General features: G+C 36.7%; 1 protein-coding gene across 10 annotated transcripts in view; it reads right to left on the minus strand.

Moving 5' to 3' along the window:
- Positions 1 to 19,979, minus strand: part of DMD (dystrophin) — a 1,245,415-nt gene that overhangs the window by 836,184 nt on the left and 389,252 nt on the right. For all 10 annotated transcript variants that reach the window (XM_082770266.1, XM_082770264.1, XM_082770258.1 and 7 more), the window contains exon 7: positions 14,735 to 14,853. In XM_082770266.1, the coding sequence (XP_082626392.1) occupies positions 14,735 to 14,853 (119 nt within the window). The remainder of the gene's footprint in view (positions 1 to 14,734; positions 14,854 to 19,979) is intronic.

Raw genomic sequence — 19,979 nt, forward strand, 5'->3', positions numbered from 1 at the left:
GAGGCTTCAACTTAAATTGTTTCTTCCACCACCTGGTGGATGAATGTTCCAGATGACCTTCTGCTAACAAGTACCAAGATGAAAACGTCCAGCATTTCCACTTGGAATACACCAGTTTACTAAGATTTCATAAAAATATCTGCTCTAAGGCACATGAGAATTTTTCTGGCTACATCAACAATCAGCATTTTCATAATAGTAAACAACAAAGTCAGCTAACTATAAAGAGAAATTAGTGTATTTCAGCAGGAATTACGATCTCTCTTTGTCTGCCACTGAAAGAACAAGATCTTACTCATTTCTGCTGGACCCTACATGGCAACAAGTTAGACTATTTGCATGGCTGCACCCACATCTTGCATTCTCCGTTGCAAGATGGCTTAGTCAAATGATGATTGTTTTGCTACTGTAAATGAAGGCTGTGTAAACATCATCTCTGCCTGAGAAGTAAATGATAACTTGCAAACTGGAACTGAATTCTCCTTTTCCTCTGTGCTCAAACAAAACACAAGAACCATCATTTGTCTTTTTAACTGAAGGCTCTATCTTTTTAACTGCAGGGGCTATGGCTTGCACGGTTCATGAATTTATCTCCAGATTTCTTTATTTCATGGAGTGGACAGGCTGCTGGAGCAACTTCTCCTACAAGATGAGACTTGCTTAAAATCGATAGCTGAATTAAATGATCACTTTTGTCATGCATCCCCCCCACAAATTACTTTATTGGCTGACACAAAGTCTCCAAAGTAACTACCCTATTAAAGCCAGATAAACTCAGTTGCTCATTCCGTATGGAAATTTATCAGGTCTAGCACATTATCTCAATACTTTGAAGGGAGAATTATTTTATTACTTGTAAAAGAGAAACTTCTGTAAATGTCCTAACACTAAGTCATGGTTTTGTTATTACTGTGCGTAGCCACACAGTATCTTCCCCAATTCACAGAACTGCTATAAAACCAATATACTTCGGAGCTTAACTAGAGCTATTGCTTTGAATTTCAAGCCCAGGGGCCACTACGCCTTTTATCTGATGTTTAATTCTCAAGAAGTTTTATCAAGAAAAGCCACTTTCATTGGGTTATTAGTTCAACTGATAGTCCTTGCAATTGTCACAGTATTCATGCACTAAGTAACTTTAAGAAATATTCTTCTCAATCCTTTTGAGAATTTTAAATTCAAGACATCCTTGCCTTCTCTTCTGCTCTGAAATTGACAAAAATTGACTGTTTGAAAACACACTTTCTTCAAATAAGATTTTCAGATCTGGCCCACAGCAGGCACAAAGAAAGAAGCACGCAAATGTTTTTTTTGTTTTGTTTTTTTAATTATTATTATATTTTGATGGACAGAATCTTTCATATTCCACGGTAACAGATTTTTGCTAACCGTCCTCTCTCCTTTTGTTGCGTGTTGAGACTGTTTATAACATACCGAAATGAATGTGCACCATATTAAAAGATTTTTCAGCTGAAAGAAACTTGTGGAGCACTTCTTTACTACCAGACACTAAAAGCACTTTCAAACAGGCTGAAGTTTGTTTTTGCTACAGATGGTTTTGATTAAACAAAAACAATTTACAGGTTACTATTCATTCCTTCTGGGTCAAACATTTTACTCCTAAAGTTATTTTAGTGATTATCAACATTTCTGTTTCTCATTCCCTGGTAATTGTGGCTCCTTATTTCTCACTAAAATAATCCACAGTCTATCATTAATCCATTCTTTTCCTCTTACCAATCATTATTTAGCATGAGAAGTTCCATAACAAAAGCTATCGAGAATTAATTAGCTAAAAAAAATTCCACATTTTACAATCAGAAGCTAACGAAGCAGGATTAAAATAATGATTAGTACACCATCTTAATCATGACTTCTTAAAATTTGTTTTCTATAATGTACAAATTTGGAATTTCAGACTCACAGAGCCTGGATTCTGTCTTATGCAGTCTGAGATGTTCTCCACACTCAGGTATTTAACTTTTACACAGTCAAAAAAGAAAGAATCCACATGAAACACCAGAGAAACATCTGGGATACTGGCAGAGACGACAATGACTTTTCCTTACAATTTCAATAGGAACTTTTTTAAAAAAATGCCTTCATGTGTGCATCTTTGTGTCTGCTTAAGTCTAAAAGTATATAGCAGAGTTTAAACTACAGAACTACAAACTACAAACTGTTTTTTAAGAGTTTAAACTACAGAACACAATCCACTGTATTCAACAGCTGAAGAAGTTTTACCCTTGTAAGTTTCTTCAGCTCAAAGGAAGTACATGCTGTCGCTGCATTAGAAGGGTGAGGCATAATATGAACATTGTCCTTTTGTTTATTATTATTATAGTAGCAGCAAAGGTGAAAAAACCCTCAGAACTGCCAATCACAATCTGGAAAGAAGTATTTTTACACTAGATTCATCTTTTAAGCAAAGTAGTCTATTTCAGATATACATCAATGCTTTGTTCCTGGTATAAGGCTCTGCACAGGGTCTAACTTGACCTAAAGTTCCGACCTACTACCAGTTTTCACTAAGCGGTTAACATCACATTTCTATTACCTTGAATGTTTGCTCAGTGGTGCACAGAGGATTTGTGGGACATGCCTAAAAGAGAGTCTAAGTCCACAGCATCTCTTCCCTTCTAGCCCATTTCAAACCCAGAGATTTTAATCAAACATCTCACCAATTAACACTATTCATTCCTAGTGAGTCAGCATCTTAATTAACCTTCCATTTCTGAACAAATTAAAAAAAAAAAAAATAAATAAAAAATCTAAGATGCTCGTATGAGTTTTTATACAAAGTTCAGCAATCTGTTTTGCAGCTTTCACAGTCCAGATTAACAGCCAGGCATGTAGTGGCCTATCTACTCCAACTTTCTAGTGGAATAGTTATAAAACATCTAAGCAATTCATGATAAAGCAAATTCTTTCAGTTATCCTCAGAATGAAGAATATGAAGGTACCTAATAGTTTTTTTGATTGATTTTAAGGAAAAGCCCTCTGCTATATTCAACTTATAAAGAATAAGAATCTCCAAGTCTCACCTCATGCTCTACGTTTCCTTAAGTAAACCATCTTTATTTTCAGATTTTTCTTAAATCTACATATATCATATTTACACATATATTGTAGTGCTAAAGGTACAGATTTTAGAAATACCATAGTAACTGAGATTCTAAGATCTAAGCAGGATGTTTTGATCTAGACCTTTTCTTTGTGAGACAAATACATATGGTGTCAACAACATAATATGTGTCAATAATACAAATGGTGTCAACAATTGGCACCAGCTGCATTGGTGCGGCCTAACCTCAAGCACTGTGTGCAGTTTGAGGCACCACTATAAGAAACACATGAAACTATTAGATAGTGCACAAACGAGGACTATAAAGATGGTGAAGGGTCTGAAGGGCAAGACATATGAGGAGCAGCTGAGGTCCCTTGGTTTGTCCAGCCCAGAGCAGAGCAGGCTGAAGAGAGGCCTCATTGCAGCCTGCAGCTCCCTCACGAGGGGAGCGGAGGGGCAGGCGCTGAGCTCTGCTCTCTGGGGACAGCGACAGGACCCGAGGGAACGGCATGGAGCTGGGACAGGGGAGGGTCAGGATGGGGGTTAGGGAAAGGGTCTGCACCCAGAGGGTGGTTGGGCACTGGGACAGGCTCCCCTGGGAAGCTGTTAGAGCACTGAGCCTGCTGGATTTCATGAAGCATTTGGACAATGCTCTCAGATACACGGGCTGATTTTAGGTTGGGCTTTGTGGAGCCAGGAGTTGAACTCAATGATCCTTATGGGTCCCTTCCAAGTAGGGATATTGTATGATTACTTGGAAGAACCACTGTTTATTTCCAGTAAGTACATTAAAATCTGTTCTAATAAATAAATCTCCTTACTCAAGGTGAAATCTATTTAAAATTGAATATAGAGTTTTTGTTGACTTAGCAAATACAGTGCTTTCACTTCATCTTAAATTTTCATGTGAGAAAAATATCCAGTAAAAAAGTAGGTATTGTAATGTACCACAAGAAACTTGTCAGGTTATGTATTTAGCATTTACCTAAAATTCCCCCTACTTCTTTTGGGATTTAAAGACTATAGGGTAATGCTTATTTCATTTTCTATATTGATGCATCAGTCAATATAATTCTGTTGTAATTGATCTTTCCTCAGTTGTCTTCCATCAGTAATTTTTCTGAGCAACCAAGAACTACGTACACAATTCCAATGGGCTTCATTAATTAAATTGTGAGTTAAAAAAAAAGAAAAAAGCTATAAACAAATATTATTAATATTAGCTTAAATTGTGAATTAGGGGCATAGGAAGTCCCAGTGGAAGATACAATATATAAGCAATTAAAGGCATGAGAAGGAAAATACAACAAGATTCAACCTGGTTGAATATTTTACCACAGTTACAGAAATGATTTATTTGGAAAACAATGCTGAAACACAGCATGAGTAACGATGAACAGAAAATTACACAGAATGTGATATAGTGGCAAATAAACCTATGTGATCATTGTGATCATTTGTCAGAACAGACTAATGATTAGAATTTGACAGACAGTTCTGAGGCACTATGACTGCTGAATATTAATATTATGAATATTAATATAAACCCAAACATTTATAAAGAAGTCAGGAAAGTAAAAAGCAAAACAGGGTAGAGATTTGTACAAGTAGGCAAAGGACCAAGCACTAGAGCGTGTCTACTTCAGCAGGATGAGGTTACCTTTAGAACTAAGGGAAGAAAAAGTATGTTTAGAATATTGCAGGTTTTGATGTGTGCGCACTGAGTGGGTATGAGAAGGTAAGTGTGCTAAATCCATAAATTAAAACAAATAAACAAACAAACAGGCTCTTGGTGTATGAAACACCTGTATATTCCCGGGACTACTTGTAACACTGAGTTCCACCATCAAGTTCAAATCTGAAGTTTCATATTGCTTCCCATCTGTCCCACTTCTTGCTCAACAGACTAAATTCTCATCAGCATAGATTCACTTTGTCCTCTCTCAGTTTGGAAGCTGATCGACAGAACAGTTAGGTAAGAAATGAGCGAAGTCTCTACAGTACTTCATTCATGATGCTCTCAGCATTATACGAAGAACAGGCAGTCTGCCTATTAAGCCTTATCAATGAACAGCATTGCTATAAGCTATGAAATATACAAATGTATGATCAGATGCCTGAATTATACTATCACTAAAAATTCATGGTGACTATGATGAAGACCTACAAATATGAAGAATCCTATTCTGTTTATTATACTAATATTACCCCTAGTTTTGTCTATAAAATGTTTTACTATAAAATATTTTATCCATAAAATGTTTGCTGTTAAGATTCTTCATATATTTTTAGCTCATTTTACTTTTCAGTGGTTTTATGCATTTGGACTTAGCAAGACATCCACAGAAACACATACACACTTAGAATTTACATCATTTGTGTTACTGTGAGCTTATCAAAATATTTAGTCAGCTATTAACAGGGCAATAAAACAAGCACATAGTACCCAAGTTACTGTTTAGCCATGAACTTTCTTCATTTTTTAATCTTTATTCTTGCTAAATGTATTTAGTAGAAGTATTTATACACACACATCAGATACAAGTGCATATGTGGACAAAACTTTAGGATATATTCTATACGAAACATGTCCAAGAGAAAAATCTATTTCTTCCAACTATAAAACCTATGTTTATTTTGTCCCTCCCATTCTGATTTTGTTTTTCCACACAGCATCTCCATTTACCTGTCAAACCTGACAACCCTCTCATATCTACATTTTAAGTACCCTTCCTCCTCACTGATGTTGTTCTCTTCATGCAACCTACATAATCTCCTAAAGTTCATTGTTTCCTTTGAACTTTAGCTCTCCACAGCTTCCAGCAACTACAGAATCAGTGGTTGCTCCTGTCTTAACTAAGAAGAGAAAATTCAGACCAAAGAAATATTAAATTTTAAACCTTTATTTATTTATTTATAACCACAGAAACAAACCTCCCCCTTTGACAGAAGGTCCTATTACCCTATTTCTGTTTAATGTATGGTAAACCACTTATTAACTACTATTTTATGCAATCTCCAAGGCTGGAAAAAAAATCTTTGCAGGGGAGAAAACACCGAAGTTCTGGATAACAAATTTTGTTAATGCTTTTCCTACCACATCTCTGTGACAGAATCCCAGTTTTCCATGCTTTTAAGAGGAAAGCATTACTGTAAGTCCTGAAGATGACACGTGAGCTTTTATGTGACATATATGGTGAGGTCATAGATTAAACATTCTTACTCACTGAACACACCTGAAGCAGAGCAACAACAGGACATACAGGGTTGGAGAGGAAAACAACAGGGGGAAGGATATCCTTGTGGGTCCCTTCTAACTCAGAGTATTTTATGATCACTTGACCCATTTCAGCAGAGAAATATACTCAGCTGAGTCAATTTTGCAATGTCAAGATTACTCAGCAGTGTATTGTCAGCTTCAAGGCATTTTTCATTAGCATGTGCTCTGGGCTTCATTGAAATATGGATCTAACATTACCAATGGCAAGGCAACAGAGGTTTGTGGCCCTTCAGAAGAAGGGCAGAACACCTCACATAGTCAAATGTGCAAGCAGATGCATGCTCTGTTAAGATCTTCATTCTTATCTGATATATTATTTAACAAATTAAATTATATTTTGATATTTAATTAGTTAATTAAATGATCAAATGTAAACATTTCAGAATATAAGACTTCAGAAATACAGTGATCATTGACTTGACAACTACCTACAAAAACAACAGCAATGCAAAATTACTAGAGTGCTCTTTATAATTCAAATTCAGCATTTCAAGTGACATTATAATCTCTAAACCCACTGAGACAGAAAAATCTTGTAATTTGTTTTATAATGGATGTATTCCCACCAAATTAAATCCTAGTCATTTTATGTTTTCTCACTTGTAAGAGGAAGTGCCTGCTTTTTCTTTGAATCTCTTAATGAAATAGCCTTCTAATCATTTATTACCATTAAAACCTGTAAAAGTTACTGTTTGTCATTTAGTGTCTGGATAATTAATCTGCTTCCATGTTGATGAGGTAGTAATAAATCTATTCATAACTGTGGAAGAGAAAATAGTTTTAGATGAAGTAACTTTTTTTTTTTTTTTTTGCTATTTCTATTCCCTTGAGACTGAAGAAAAAGCTAGACTTTAAACATAACACAGAAGAACTGCAGTTTAATTTGGGGGGAAATTATTTCAAAGAGAGTAGTAAAATATTACAACATGGAAATGGATAAAATGAGCAATCAAATTAAAATCCTAATCTGTATTACAAATTCATTCAGATAAAAATCTACCTGTTTCTCTGCTCAGCCCAATGAATAGTGTACTATTCTTTTTGAAGGTATTCCCATTGTCCCTCCTCCTGCTGTTGTTCAGAGCTGTGCTAAGAACCAAAGACAAAGTATGTTGACATACAGATCTGAAATGATGACATATCCAGCTGAAATTTGTACCGACAAATGGTAAAGCAGTAGTTAGAAGGCTGTGCTTCCGCTTGTTGTATTTCAATGCTGTAACAATGTTAATGCAAGTCCATTGTCTTCAGTTCCAGTAGAAAGAATGCTTAGAGTTCAGAAAAATTTGTATGCCAGAAAACGAATGAGTTAAAGAAATTTAACAATTTTTTCTTGCCTTTTTTTTTTTTTTTTTTAAAAGGAGAATCTTAAGGCAAATAAAAACAGCATAGAGAGAACACATGATTAGTTTTTAATTACTTTTTAAGGGATTTTTTTTTTTTATCATTTTCTTGTTTTAAAGCTACAAAGGTACATCTTTGTTTTTGTTAGCTACAAAAAGCTAACAATTGCTCACCGACTCATTTGATACAAAATACAGTTTTGGAAGCCAGTGGCTACCAAAGTGGATGTCAAAAACATCCACTAATCATACATTACAGTGAAACAGTCAAAATGCACAGCTGCAGAATATCTCAGACCAGGTGACAGTACTCACAAAACATGAATTATATACTTATATGAACTATCAAAGCCATTGTATCTATTTACACTGCATTTTGTTACTTTTGAAATAGAAGCAAAAGCTACTCAGAAATTAGGTATTCATAATTGATGACATTATTAATGCAAATTTGTCTGACCCCCATTACGTAGCTCTTACAGAGTGGTTCAACTACTGACAGAATGTTGAATATTCAGACAAGCAAACACAAAGAGTTCTCAAAAACCATCCGCTGTCACTACAGATAAGGATAGAATGCATCATAAATGTCATTGACCATATTATAGTCTATTTTGAATATCTAAAAATAACATAACCATTAATGCTGCAATGTGATAAATCATTAGATTTGCAATAGGAGAGAAGCCCACTGCCGATCTACATTTATTTTTCTAAATAGCTGTGTAACAGGACACCAGACACTATGAGAGCTCATTAACTGGAAGTTTACTTCTAGTAACAAGCCAGTGGAATTATTTTAACAGGTAGCTCCTCACCTAAACCACTCCAAATATTTATGGGTAAAGTCCTGTAACTTCTTTATTATTGTGAATCCTATAGACTTTCTTCTTAATTAACCAAAATTATTCCAGGATTTCAGAACCAGAAGGAGCCTGAAGAGAACAATCCTTTTTATTTTATTTTCATAAGGCATTTATGCAATCAAAGTAATGATTTCCAAGTTCTACTCAGCATTTTCCTTGACTATCCTCAGAAGCAGGATATGAAACATAGCTACTGTGAACTGCCTTCTCCTCCCCCCCCCCCCCCCCCATTTTTAAACATACACTGACAGCATCCTAGCAAAATCATTTATAAATTTTAGGGCATGATAGAAAACAAGTATCTTCTCATGTTCCCTTGACACTAGCCATGTCAGGAAGACGAACAAGAAAACACTATTACTGCCGTATACAACTACTGGGTACAGACAGGGTTAATTACTCAATGAACTACAATGCTGACGGGATTTTTTCCCTCCCTCTTTTCTGTGCTACAGGTATGGTTGAGATACAGAAATATGCAAAACCAAGATCAAACAAAAAAGTTATCAAATGGAAAACTGTCTGAGTCTCATTATCACTTAATAATGGTGCCAAAAACTCATGTCATCAGTGCAAATTAAGGAAAAATATGGCAAACGTGACTAAGATAGATTAAATGAGGTTTTTATCAGGCTACACGGTAAAGCATAAGAAACTGGATAATTACTTCACCTAAAAAGAACAGCAGAAATGCCATTATATAACTTCAGAGTCTACTTACTACTGGGCTAGCACAAACAAGTACAAGACTCAGAAAAATGACAGCAGGCACAAGTTCATTAAAGAATCACTTGTTTATTGCTAGGAGGGAACACACAGACACTTCGTCTCCTGTGGCTCTGCCATTGCTACCGTACTTCTACTACTCAGCTGTTGTAAGGGGAAAGAGGACACAGTTCCAATGTATTCCCAGGTTCAGTGTCAGAGGGAGCATTCCATATTGTCGCACAAAGATTCCTCTGATGCTAGGTCATGCGTGTTTTATCCCAAAGCACACCTTGCTACACAAGGATTAACAAGATTGTCACAGAAAATTGCTACCATACAACAAACACAGGGTTCCAGGAAGACTTGTTTCTCCAGCACTGCAAGTATAGCAAAGGATCTTTGACACTGTACTATCAAACTTACATTTTCTCTTCATTTTCTCTACAGTATGATACTGTCTGTGCCTCAAAGCCAGGCATCTTTTTGAAGATCACTACACCATTGTTCAAATCTTTAATTACCATGATAAATGAGGAGAAACTAGAACACATTATAGCACACAGTATCAAAAGAACCACTGCAAACATTTCATAGCAAAATTGATGGGATATTAAACCGAATATTTGCCTTAACTTTCTAGGTATTTGCTTGACTATCAAGGTTACATGATGTGTTTACTGGTTTTACCCAGCCGGGCAGCTGAGTTCCACTCTCAACCACTCTCTCCTTCTCCCTCCTCAAAGGGAAAGGGGGAGAAAATATGAAAGGGCTCACAGGCTGAAATAAAGACAGAGACATCACTCAACAATTATCTTCATGGGCAAAATAGACACAGCATAGGTAGATTAATATAATTTACTGCCTATTACTTACAAGATAGAGCAGAGAGAAACTAAAAGCAGACTAAAAACGCTTTCCCCCTCCAACCACCCTCTCCAACCTCCTCCCACCAAGCAGTGCAGGGGAACAGGGGAGTGGAGGCTGCGGTTAGTCCCTGATGCTTCATCTCCACTGCTTCTTCATGGTCCCTCCCTGCCCCTGCTCCACGTGGGGTCCCTCCCACGGGATGCTGTCCTTCCCCAACTGAGCCTGCGGGGGCTGCCCACTGGCAGCAGCTTTTCAAGCACTGCTCCCACACAGCTCTGTCCCACGGGGTCCATCCATCCCCCAGGAGCAAACTGCTCCAGCACGGGTCCCCCACGGGTGGGCGGCAGCTCCCCCCAGAACCCCTGCTCCTGCGTGGGCTCCTCTCCACGGGCTGCAGCTCCAGCCCAGGGCCTGCTCCTGCGGGGGCTCTCCACGGGCCACAGCCTCCTCCAGGCCACATCCACCTGCTCCATGTGAGCTACTCTTTGGGCTGCAGCGTGGAGATCTGCTCCATGTGGGACCCATGGGCTGCAGGGGCACAGCCTGCTCCACCAGGGGCCTCTCCACAGGCCACAAGGGAGCTTCTGCTGTGTGCCTGGAGCACCTCCTACCCTCCTGCTGCACTGACCTGGTCTGCAAGGCTGCTTCTCTCACATATTCTCACCCCTCTCTCCCAGCTGCTGTTGTTAGTGTTTTTTCCCTTCCTTAAATCTCCCAGAGGCCCAACCAGCGTCATTCCCTGGCTTGGCTCTGGCCAGTGGTGGGTCCCTTTTGGAGCTGGCTGGAGCTGTCCCTGGTCTGTTACGGTGCAGCTGCTGGGCTCTGCTCACAGAGACCACCCCTGCAGCCCCCTGCTACCGAAACCTTTACACATAAACCCTATATATGTGCCAGAAGGAACAACTATTGAAGTTCAGAGGTAAAAATTCAGTATACAGCCAATGATGTGTAATTACTACATGCTATTGACCATAACACAAATTGTTGCTGTCTATTTGTCCTAATTGGTACTTGGGGTATTTAAAAAGATGCTTATGAGAAAGAAGAGTTCCCCTCTGACAGGGCTAACACCAGGCCTATTCTCTACTTCATATCTAAGATTTTGTAAAAAGACAAACATATATTAAATTATATTTCAAAGTAGTTTCACTTACCCTTTCTGCTAACACAGACTTAAAAAAATATTTGATGTGAACAGAAGAAACAATTATATTCAAGTCTTTCTTCATTCCTGGGGCATCTGAAAATGCCTTCTGCAAGCCTATGCAAACTCCAAAACACACAAAAGCACAGGACTTGGAATACTAAGCTTTTTTGTTAACCTCAAGGACTGGAGACTATTCCCCTACAGGGAATCCCCCCCAGCCCAGCACACCCAAATAAAGGATGCACTGCAACATAACAGTGTTACTTGAGAAGAGGTACACTGGACAGACAGTAGCCTTTAGTGTAGTTTCTGGTTTTCATGTATAAACTTCAGAAAAATGTTCCTCCAAAACCGCAATACAGAGAAGACAATCATACACAGCCAGTTAACTGCTAACTCCAGGTACTGGTAGTTAGACATAAAAAATAGATTAATTTTAACAGCTTGATCAAAGCTGTTGAAAATTCTTTTTAGTCATATAGTCATATTGTAGTTGCTGCTTTAAAAGACATTACATATAAATAAAATACATATTACTACTGTAGAATCCTTCAACCTTCCAGCTTTGTCATTCAAACCTGATCAGAAATCACTATTCTAAAATGACCTGATGTTGGCGATACTTGTTGCACGGTATTTTGAGTTGAAAAATATATGACTGAATGCCCACAAATACACATTTTGAGCAACCAAAAAGAAACAACTTTCCTGTAGAGGGGTCACAGAAAGCATTACCAAGATTTTAAACTTCTTAGCTACATAATCATAAATGTCTTACAACAAAAGGTCACTGTGAGTTATGTAGGTATACTTTGCCTAGGAAGTTCAATTTGCAAAAACATTACTCCTTTCAAATCCTGACAACTGCTAGAATCCAAGTGTTCATTAACTCTTTTCTGAACAACAGTTTCTACCAACCAGTAGTTTTTCCCATCCCCGTTTCCCCCCACCCCTTTTTGTCTTTCCTCACTACAGGTGAACACCAGATACACATATAAGCTTGCTTATGTTTCACTCACTGAAAAGATTCAGTCAAGAAGAAAGAGTTGACTTTTCCACAGCTTTTTCATGACTGAAGAGGAAGAAAACCTGTCTGCTACACTTTTCCACATGCCATTTAAACATCAGAAGAAAAAACAACAACCCATCAACACTGAGAGTTAAAGTATCTTCAAATTTTTTGCTCTGCAATTGGGTCAGCATTCTCATCAATTCTGTCTGAAGAGAAAGGGAAAAGACTAGAATAAAGCTCCTAACAAATTATCTTATTCTTGCAGATAAGTTTGTTTGCCTTTATCCTAAGATAGAGGCACTGACTGTATGTTTCCCTTCAGTTCTTACTTACAGCGGCTGAACTTTCTTAAGCCACCACCAATATTAACAAGTCTTTCAGCAGTTGGCTAAACAACTGCACATATCCTTGACAAAAGCAGAATAAAATGTCTAATCTACAGTGATTTTTGTATCTGGAAAATAAACTATTAATAAAGTTAATAAATAGATAAATAATAAAAACAAAGCTAAAACTGCTTTGCAGTTTTTATTCAGCTAACAGAGAATAGAGCGTTACACAATATGCTGTTAAGAGACATTTGAGTATCTAATTAAGAGAGGTGATATACATGCAAAGCAAAGTTGCAGAAACAGTATGCTAAAACCTGCAAACAAGATTCTCCACTTCCTGATACATCACTAATTCAGTTTTTCAGTCTAGAAAGAAATTTGATTTTTAGATCTGGATCTAAATATTGCTGAATGAAATTGTTACAGTTGCACAAATTCTTAATGTGTCTTCAAATAGGAACAGAATTAACTGCTCTTTTTCAAAAGCTTGCAGGTTGTTCTTTATTATCATTATTAATTTATTTTTATTAGTATTTGGAGAGAACTAAAAACATAGGTGGCAAGCACCACAACTTACAGCACTGAATAGCAAATAATTACAGCAGACATTTGGAAAACCACCAGTGTTTAAGAGTTTTTCAGTTGTTGGCTAAACAACTTCAACTATCTTTGCCAAAAGCAGAATAAAATGTCTAATTAAAAATGATTTTTGCATCCAGAAAATAACTTATTCATTTAACTATTTTAAGATGAAAGTTCAACCCGTTACTTGGTTGTATCTGTTCTGTTGTGCAACCATGCTTTCCATTCCAATCTCATCCAGAGTTTACAAGCTGCATCTCATAAGAGGAACTATTTGGCTGCAAACAAGACAGACACTCAGGAGGTACCCACAGTCTTCATCGATGCGGTGGCAAGTCCTTCTTATTACTGACTTTCAAGCCTTCCTAGCTGCTCCAATTGTGAGAGCTACTTCAGATGTTCCTCTGAGTGCAAAGATACCGCCTCATAGTGCAAGATACCACCGTCATAAATTAATCCCCTCTAACAAGGTTGTGTTGTTTGTTTTCCCTGCATAAGCAATCTTTTTTCCTGTATTTTCCTCCTACATAAAGTACACAAAGTTATTAGGTCAATTAGACAAACTCTATTGTGTTTAAACATAAGAAGACTCGATGCTAGGTTTTAGGCTGATTTTTACGTCAGAAACTTCTGTTTCATTCCATCAGAAATTCACTATGAAGTGAGCTAGTGATAACTAATGCCACAAACATTAAAAAATATATTTACTAGTGGCCTAATAGACAAATTGTGGGAAATTGCATAAAAATGCAATGGATCACAGTGTGGAAAAAGATGTTGTATATATACATATATATGAGCATTAAAAAAAAAAGAATTACAATGGCTGTTCAAAATTGCCTTAAAGAGTGTTTTAGAAATGTTTGCTGAGGGTAATTATTTAGTCTCTCAGCAATAAAGAAAGGACATGGAATAGATAGAAATAAACAAGATCACGTGAAAAATTAGGCCTCTTTCAAACAAGACTGTATAAGGAAGCACAGAAGAGAGGACTTCCTAAGTCATTCTTTATTGAGTTAAACAGAGTCTCATTAGGATCAGTGGTGAAAAATACCGCAAGTCTAGGATAACGATGATACTCAGCAAAAAGTTACATCTACAATCAAGTGCTAAACTGAATTAACATAAAATAGCTGTATTTTAAGATACAATTAGCTACAGTTTGAATCTCCATTTTGGATACATATATTGAAAGCTGATTTGAAAATTTGACCTTTCCAGAAGATATGAACTCCATGTTCTAATTCTTTAAACAGAAATCAGCTTCTTTTCAAGATATCTTGATACCCATGTGTACACCTTAAAACTCTGGACCCAAACTTCAGAATGAGAAAGATTGCTCTTGAGTACACAGGGAGTGTTGATGCTATTTCAATACAGAGAAAAATTAACAAAATATAAACAAAGGATTTGTCTTCGGTTTATGAATTATCTTGCTAAACATTAAACTTTTGTGCAAAGTACAGCTACAACCAATTGAATGGAAAAACTGATTTTCAACCTACAGAAAATAATGTAATTTGTACTAACCTTCAGGATCAAGGAGTTTCTCTATGCCCAGGTGTTGCCTGGCTATGTTAAATGCATGGTCTAATCGTTGCACAGGTGACTGCTGAGAAGCAACAGCATTCCAATCAAACAGGTCGGGTCTAAAGCAAAAACAAGAAGAACAATCAGTTTCTTCTTTTTTGGTGTTAGACTATATAATTCTACTGCTATCCATCAGTGTCAGCTACTTCTTTTTAGTTTTCTTAATGAAAGAACTTGTTCAGTCAGTGCTGGAACTAACAAAGCTTGGTTTCGATTGGATTTATACCCTATACTCATCCATATCCATCACCACCACATTAACCACATTTCTTATCCCCCACTAAATCCCACTAGCCTATAAATTAATTCCCCCAAACCAGTTGTTTCCACCCATAGTGCTCTGGTCCTGTCACTCCCCTAATACCTGTCACAGGCTTGCTCACTTTCTTCCAGTCCCAAACAGCACACAGGTAAGAAGAATCACATGCTGTGGCTGTGCACACTAAAATTAGCTCACGGCAAGCCAAGCAGGACAGGTAATTGCTGTATTTATTTTGCAGCCTTCCTCCTCTCTCCAGCCACCATTTTTTCCACTAAAGGTTTAATAATGTTATTGCTGCTGATATTAACAGGTCTCTGCTATATCTGATTGAAATGGGCCAACAGGTTCAATATCTCACAACATGGGAACATAGGCAGCATAACTGCACAGGACACTTTTCATATCAAAACCTTTAGAAAAACACATACTTTTTAGATGAGTACAGAACTGTACTCCAATCATGGGTTTCAGCTGATATAAGCAAAAGCCCCACAGCACAAATTAAATGTGCTTACAGGAAAAGACATAACAAACAAAATTAAATTACAGCTCAGATACATAATCTGATCCCTTGTATTACCAGTTGCACTGTTTGCAATATAAATAATGTTAATACACTATGATCTTTGGTATTTCATCTGAGACTCATCCATTAGGAGATCAGAATTTTTTATCAGGCATTTGGGAAGAACAAGTTTAATCAGGTATTCAATAATTGATGTGCATATAATATGAAGAAAAACAACTATACTATTTGTGATTTTGACACAATGTTCTAAAACAGAAATCATTTACACATATAATTTTATCTACAGATATATCAAGTATGATCTAAACAATTTGCAATGCTGCAATTAGCTGTGACAGATTTACTTACATTTTTATTGATTTCAAAAGTTCATTTTAAACAGTGTCTCCCACAGTTATAATATATAGCTAAAATGTTCACTACATCATGCTGTAATAACTTCAAGAGAGCAAAGGAAAAATGCTATATATGTATTAGTAATTTCCCAGTTATGTACCCTTGCTGTCCAATTTCTTCTGAGAGTGACTTAAAGAGTAACAACTAAGTTGTTATGAACTATTTTGCTTCTCTACGCAGAAGTTTACAAACATTAATTAAGAATAGAAGTATCGCCATTAATTTATCCTTCCAACATGCAAAAAGACTTTAAAATGTTAAATTTGTCTGGAAACAGGAGGGTGATGGAAAAGGAATCTTAAGAGGTTGTTATCTAGTCATGGTTGTAGTAAGTCTGTGAGATCAGAATGGTTTGTATACTAAAATACAGGTCTTTCCAAAGCACAGCTTACGTCTACACAATTTCTTGCATCCTGTTGGTACTGGATCTGGCTGGGATGGGGTTAACATTCTACATAGCAGCTCATATTGTGCTGTGTTTTGGATCTGTGGTTGAAATCATGTTGAGAACACACTCAGTTTTTGGCTATTGCTGAACAGCACTGACACAGCATTAAGGCTTTCCCTTCAATTTCATCCTCCTCAGCATCTCTCTTTTACTACAAATAGCAAAAATTTGAATTGAGACGTAACTGTAAGATTAGCAAAGGATCTTTAATAAACCATTGGCAGGTGTCTTATGTATTTTCTTAATATAGTAAACATAAAATACAAAGAAGGTGGCAAACATTCCACATCAACTCAGAAGTATATAACCTTCTACAGCAACTCAGATCTCAGAGCATCAACTTAATTAAAAATAATAACAATAATATAATTGAAAATGCTCTCCCTATTCCAACAGCAATTTAATTCAGCAGATATTCCCTTTGTTAAAAGAATACCTCACTATACACACTTCAGTGGTCCCATCACTAGAACATAAGCATTATAATAGCAGCTTGAAATGTCAGCTTCTCGGTAAAAAGTCTCTAGATGTTTTACTGTGTACACTTACAGGGCAATACTGTCAAATATGACTGCGGGAGATATTACAGGCTAGAAGATTATGAATTGTGGCAAATGGCAAATAGCTCTTAAAAATCCATGAAAAAACATTGAAACTGAGTTTTAGTAGCTATTAATGGCTTCCAAAAGAGTTTAAATATAGGAGCAAGCAGGTGTGAAAAAGTACAGAAAAGAAATCAAATGGAATACTGATTCTAAGCCTTCACCTGTTCTCTCTGTATTGTTCAAGTTGTAGAAAGGGAGAGCAAATCCGTTCTTACATCTGCAGCTTGGTTCATGTCTGACAGGGAGTAAATCAAAGCTGACATACTTAGTAAACATTCACTCCTCTCCCCAGAAACATACAGGCATATAAATGTTTAAAATATAAGTCAGAAAGAACTAGAACATGTGGAACTCCAGCTAGCCACCAGCTGATCAACTAAAACATCACAGACCTTGCTTATGACAAGACTATGGACAGCATACATTGAAATTATTAAAAAAAGTTACAACAGGAATTATATATGCATATACATACGATATATTAATTACGGAATCACAGAATGCTTTGGATTGGGAGGGACCTTAAAGATCATCTAGTTCCAACCTCCCTGCCATGGGGGTGGGGGGATACACGACATACTTCCTACTAAATCAGGTTGCCCAAAGCCCCATCCAACCTGGTCTTGAACACCTCCAGGGACGGGGCATCCACAGCTTCTCTGGGTGACCTGTTCCAGAGTGCCTCACCACTCTCATCATCAAAAATTTCTTCCTTATACCCAATCTAAAACTACCCTTTAGGTTAAAAACTGTTACTCTATCACTACAGACCCTAGTGAGAAGTCCTTCTCCATCTTTCTTATAAGCCCCCTTTATGTACTGAAAGGCTGCACTAAGCTTTTCTAGAGCCATTCCAACACAGCTCTGTTTGTAGCTGCAGACCCTAGTAGTAAAACATAATTTTAAGAAGCATCTTCAAAGTTTGCTCTAATTACTCCTCAGAGGCTGCTTCCTAAATCTTTGTCAAAAAATGGAAAGCTAAGTTTTCATGAGTACAGTGAAGAAAGAACTACTCACTGTATTTAGGGGTCAATTTCTTTACTTAGTATAGACACGTTAGTAACAGTACTCTCTTAAATTTGTAACACATATTTCTATCTCTACATAAAGAATAAGGTTTGCTAAATCACAGGCCCCTACAGAAAAACAACAATAAGATTATGAAATCAGTAAGATTTATAAAAGGAAGAATTTGAAAGAAAGAAAGTAAAACATTTTGAAGATACTTTTACATCACAGGCTCATACAATAATTGTGTTTTCATTTGTTTAGTATTTCTTCAGTATCACAAGTCTTTAAATCAGTAGACTTTCAGTAGACTTTGTAACTTACATATCTTTATCTAAAATATAATTACAAAGAAATGTATGTTGAATAGGCTATTTCCTTAGACTGTCTTTACATCTAACAAAGGTTCTAATACTATTACAACTGGGCTACAATAAAGTCATTTAACAAAAAAGCAACTTAGCGATCTAATTCACAAAGAAGTGTATGCAGAAAGGAAATACGTTCATATCATAAAAGCTACTACATCCTTTTTAAGGATTGTTTTTATGTTGTTCTTACTTTATACACACAATAAAACCTCACAAATATCTCCAGTACTCTTACAGTTATAATAAAACAGGATCCAGTAGCAGGTAACCTAGTGATTTGTTAAAAGTATTTTCATACCTCTTCACACCATTACTTTTACACCCATATTTCCCTCAATTTACTGAAAACAAGCTTTTGCTTCTATCAATTCTTTTTAAGTCCGTTTTCCTTCTCTCCTCCTCAATCTGTCATCCTGAAGCAGAAACAGCTGTGGTGAAGCACGGATTTCTAAGGCAGTCACCTGGCCTAAGTTCAAGCATTTTAAAGAAGCAAGGAGGAAGCTAATGAATGTCACTTACTCCTAATTCAAAACCCTGATTAAAGGGTAAGAAAGGCGAAAGGAAAGAAAAAAAAAAAAAAATCTCTGATACCTATCTGGAGGAAGAAAGATTACAAGAATTAAATGGGGAAAGCTCCTGTGATCTAGAGCCTAAAATAGGGTCAGTGTCAACTGTAGAACGACTGACTTCTCCTCCTTACCAAAACGTTTTGTTTTCCTTATATTCCTGGTGCTACTTAGCAGCTGCTGCTTTGTTTAATCAATAAAGTGCATTACATTCCACTCATGGAATCATATCCTAAGTTTATATTCTGAAAATTTGCACCTTGGACTCAATGATATACCACTGTAGCTTTGTCAAGCAATCTGTGCCCCACTGCTTCTCAAACTTGATATTAAAAACAATTGCTATAGACTGTAAATGTCCAAAAAGGCAAAGTGATTATATAAATGGGAATATTCACTCCAAATAACCTCTTAAAAAATGACCAGAGAAAAGGCATTAGAAATATCTGATCAGAATAAAATGTCAGCCATAAACAAGAGAAGGGAGGGGGGGGGATAAAAGACTATGAGAGAGAAAGCTTCCTACTGAGAATATTGCTCTCAGTGTATTATATGTACTTAGTTCTTCATGCTTGTCTCTTACTTACTTTTAATCCCTTCATGAATGCACTGTGAATATCCATTCAGATACAAATTCCACTACTCTGAAGGTCTTTAAAAAAAAAGACACACACACACACACACACACAAAAAAAAAAGCCAACTACTCCTCACTGAAAACATTAGATAAGAGAAATGAAAATATCACCAATTACTGGGTAGGAATTGGAATTGTTTTATTAAGACATGCAATTATTTTGTTATTATCAATCATCAAAGTAAAAGGAAGCATACTAGATTACATCAGTGGTTCATGCAAAATTGGTATCCCCTCCAGATTAGTATCCTAATCTTTCCTTCCATATCCTTCCATTAATCCTTCCATATCTCAGTATTTTAAGGTATTCCTGAGTTGGAGGCTTTGTGCTTGTGCACACTTTGTTACGGGAATTCAACAAGG

This window comes from Aythya marila (assembly GCF_965140915.1).
Source record: "Aythya marila genome assembly, chromosome: 1".
In the NCBI taxonomy this organism is placed as follows: Eukaryota; Metazoa; Chordata; class Aves; order Anseriformes; family Anatidae; genus Aythya; species Aythya marila.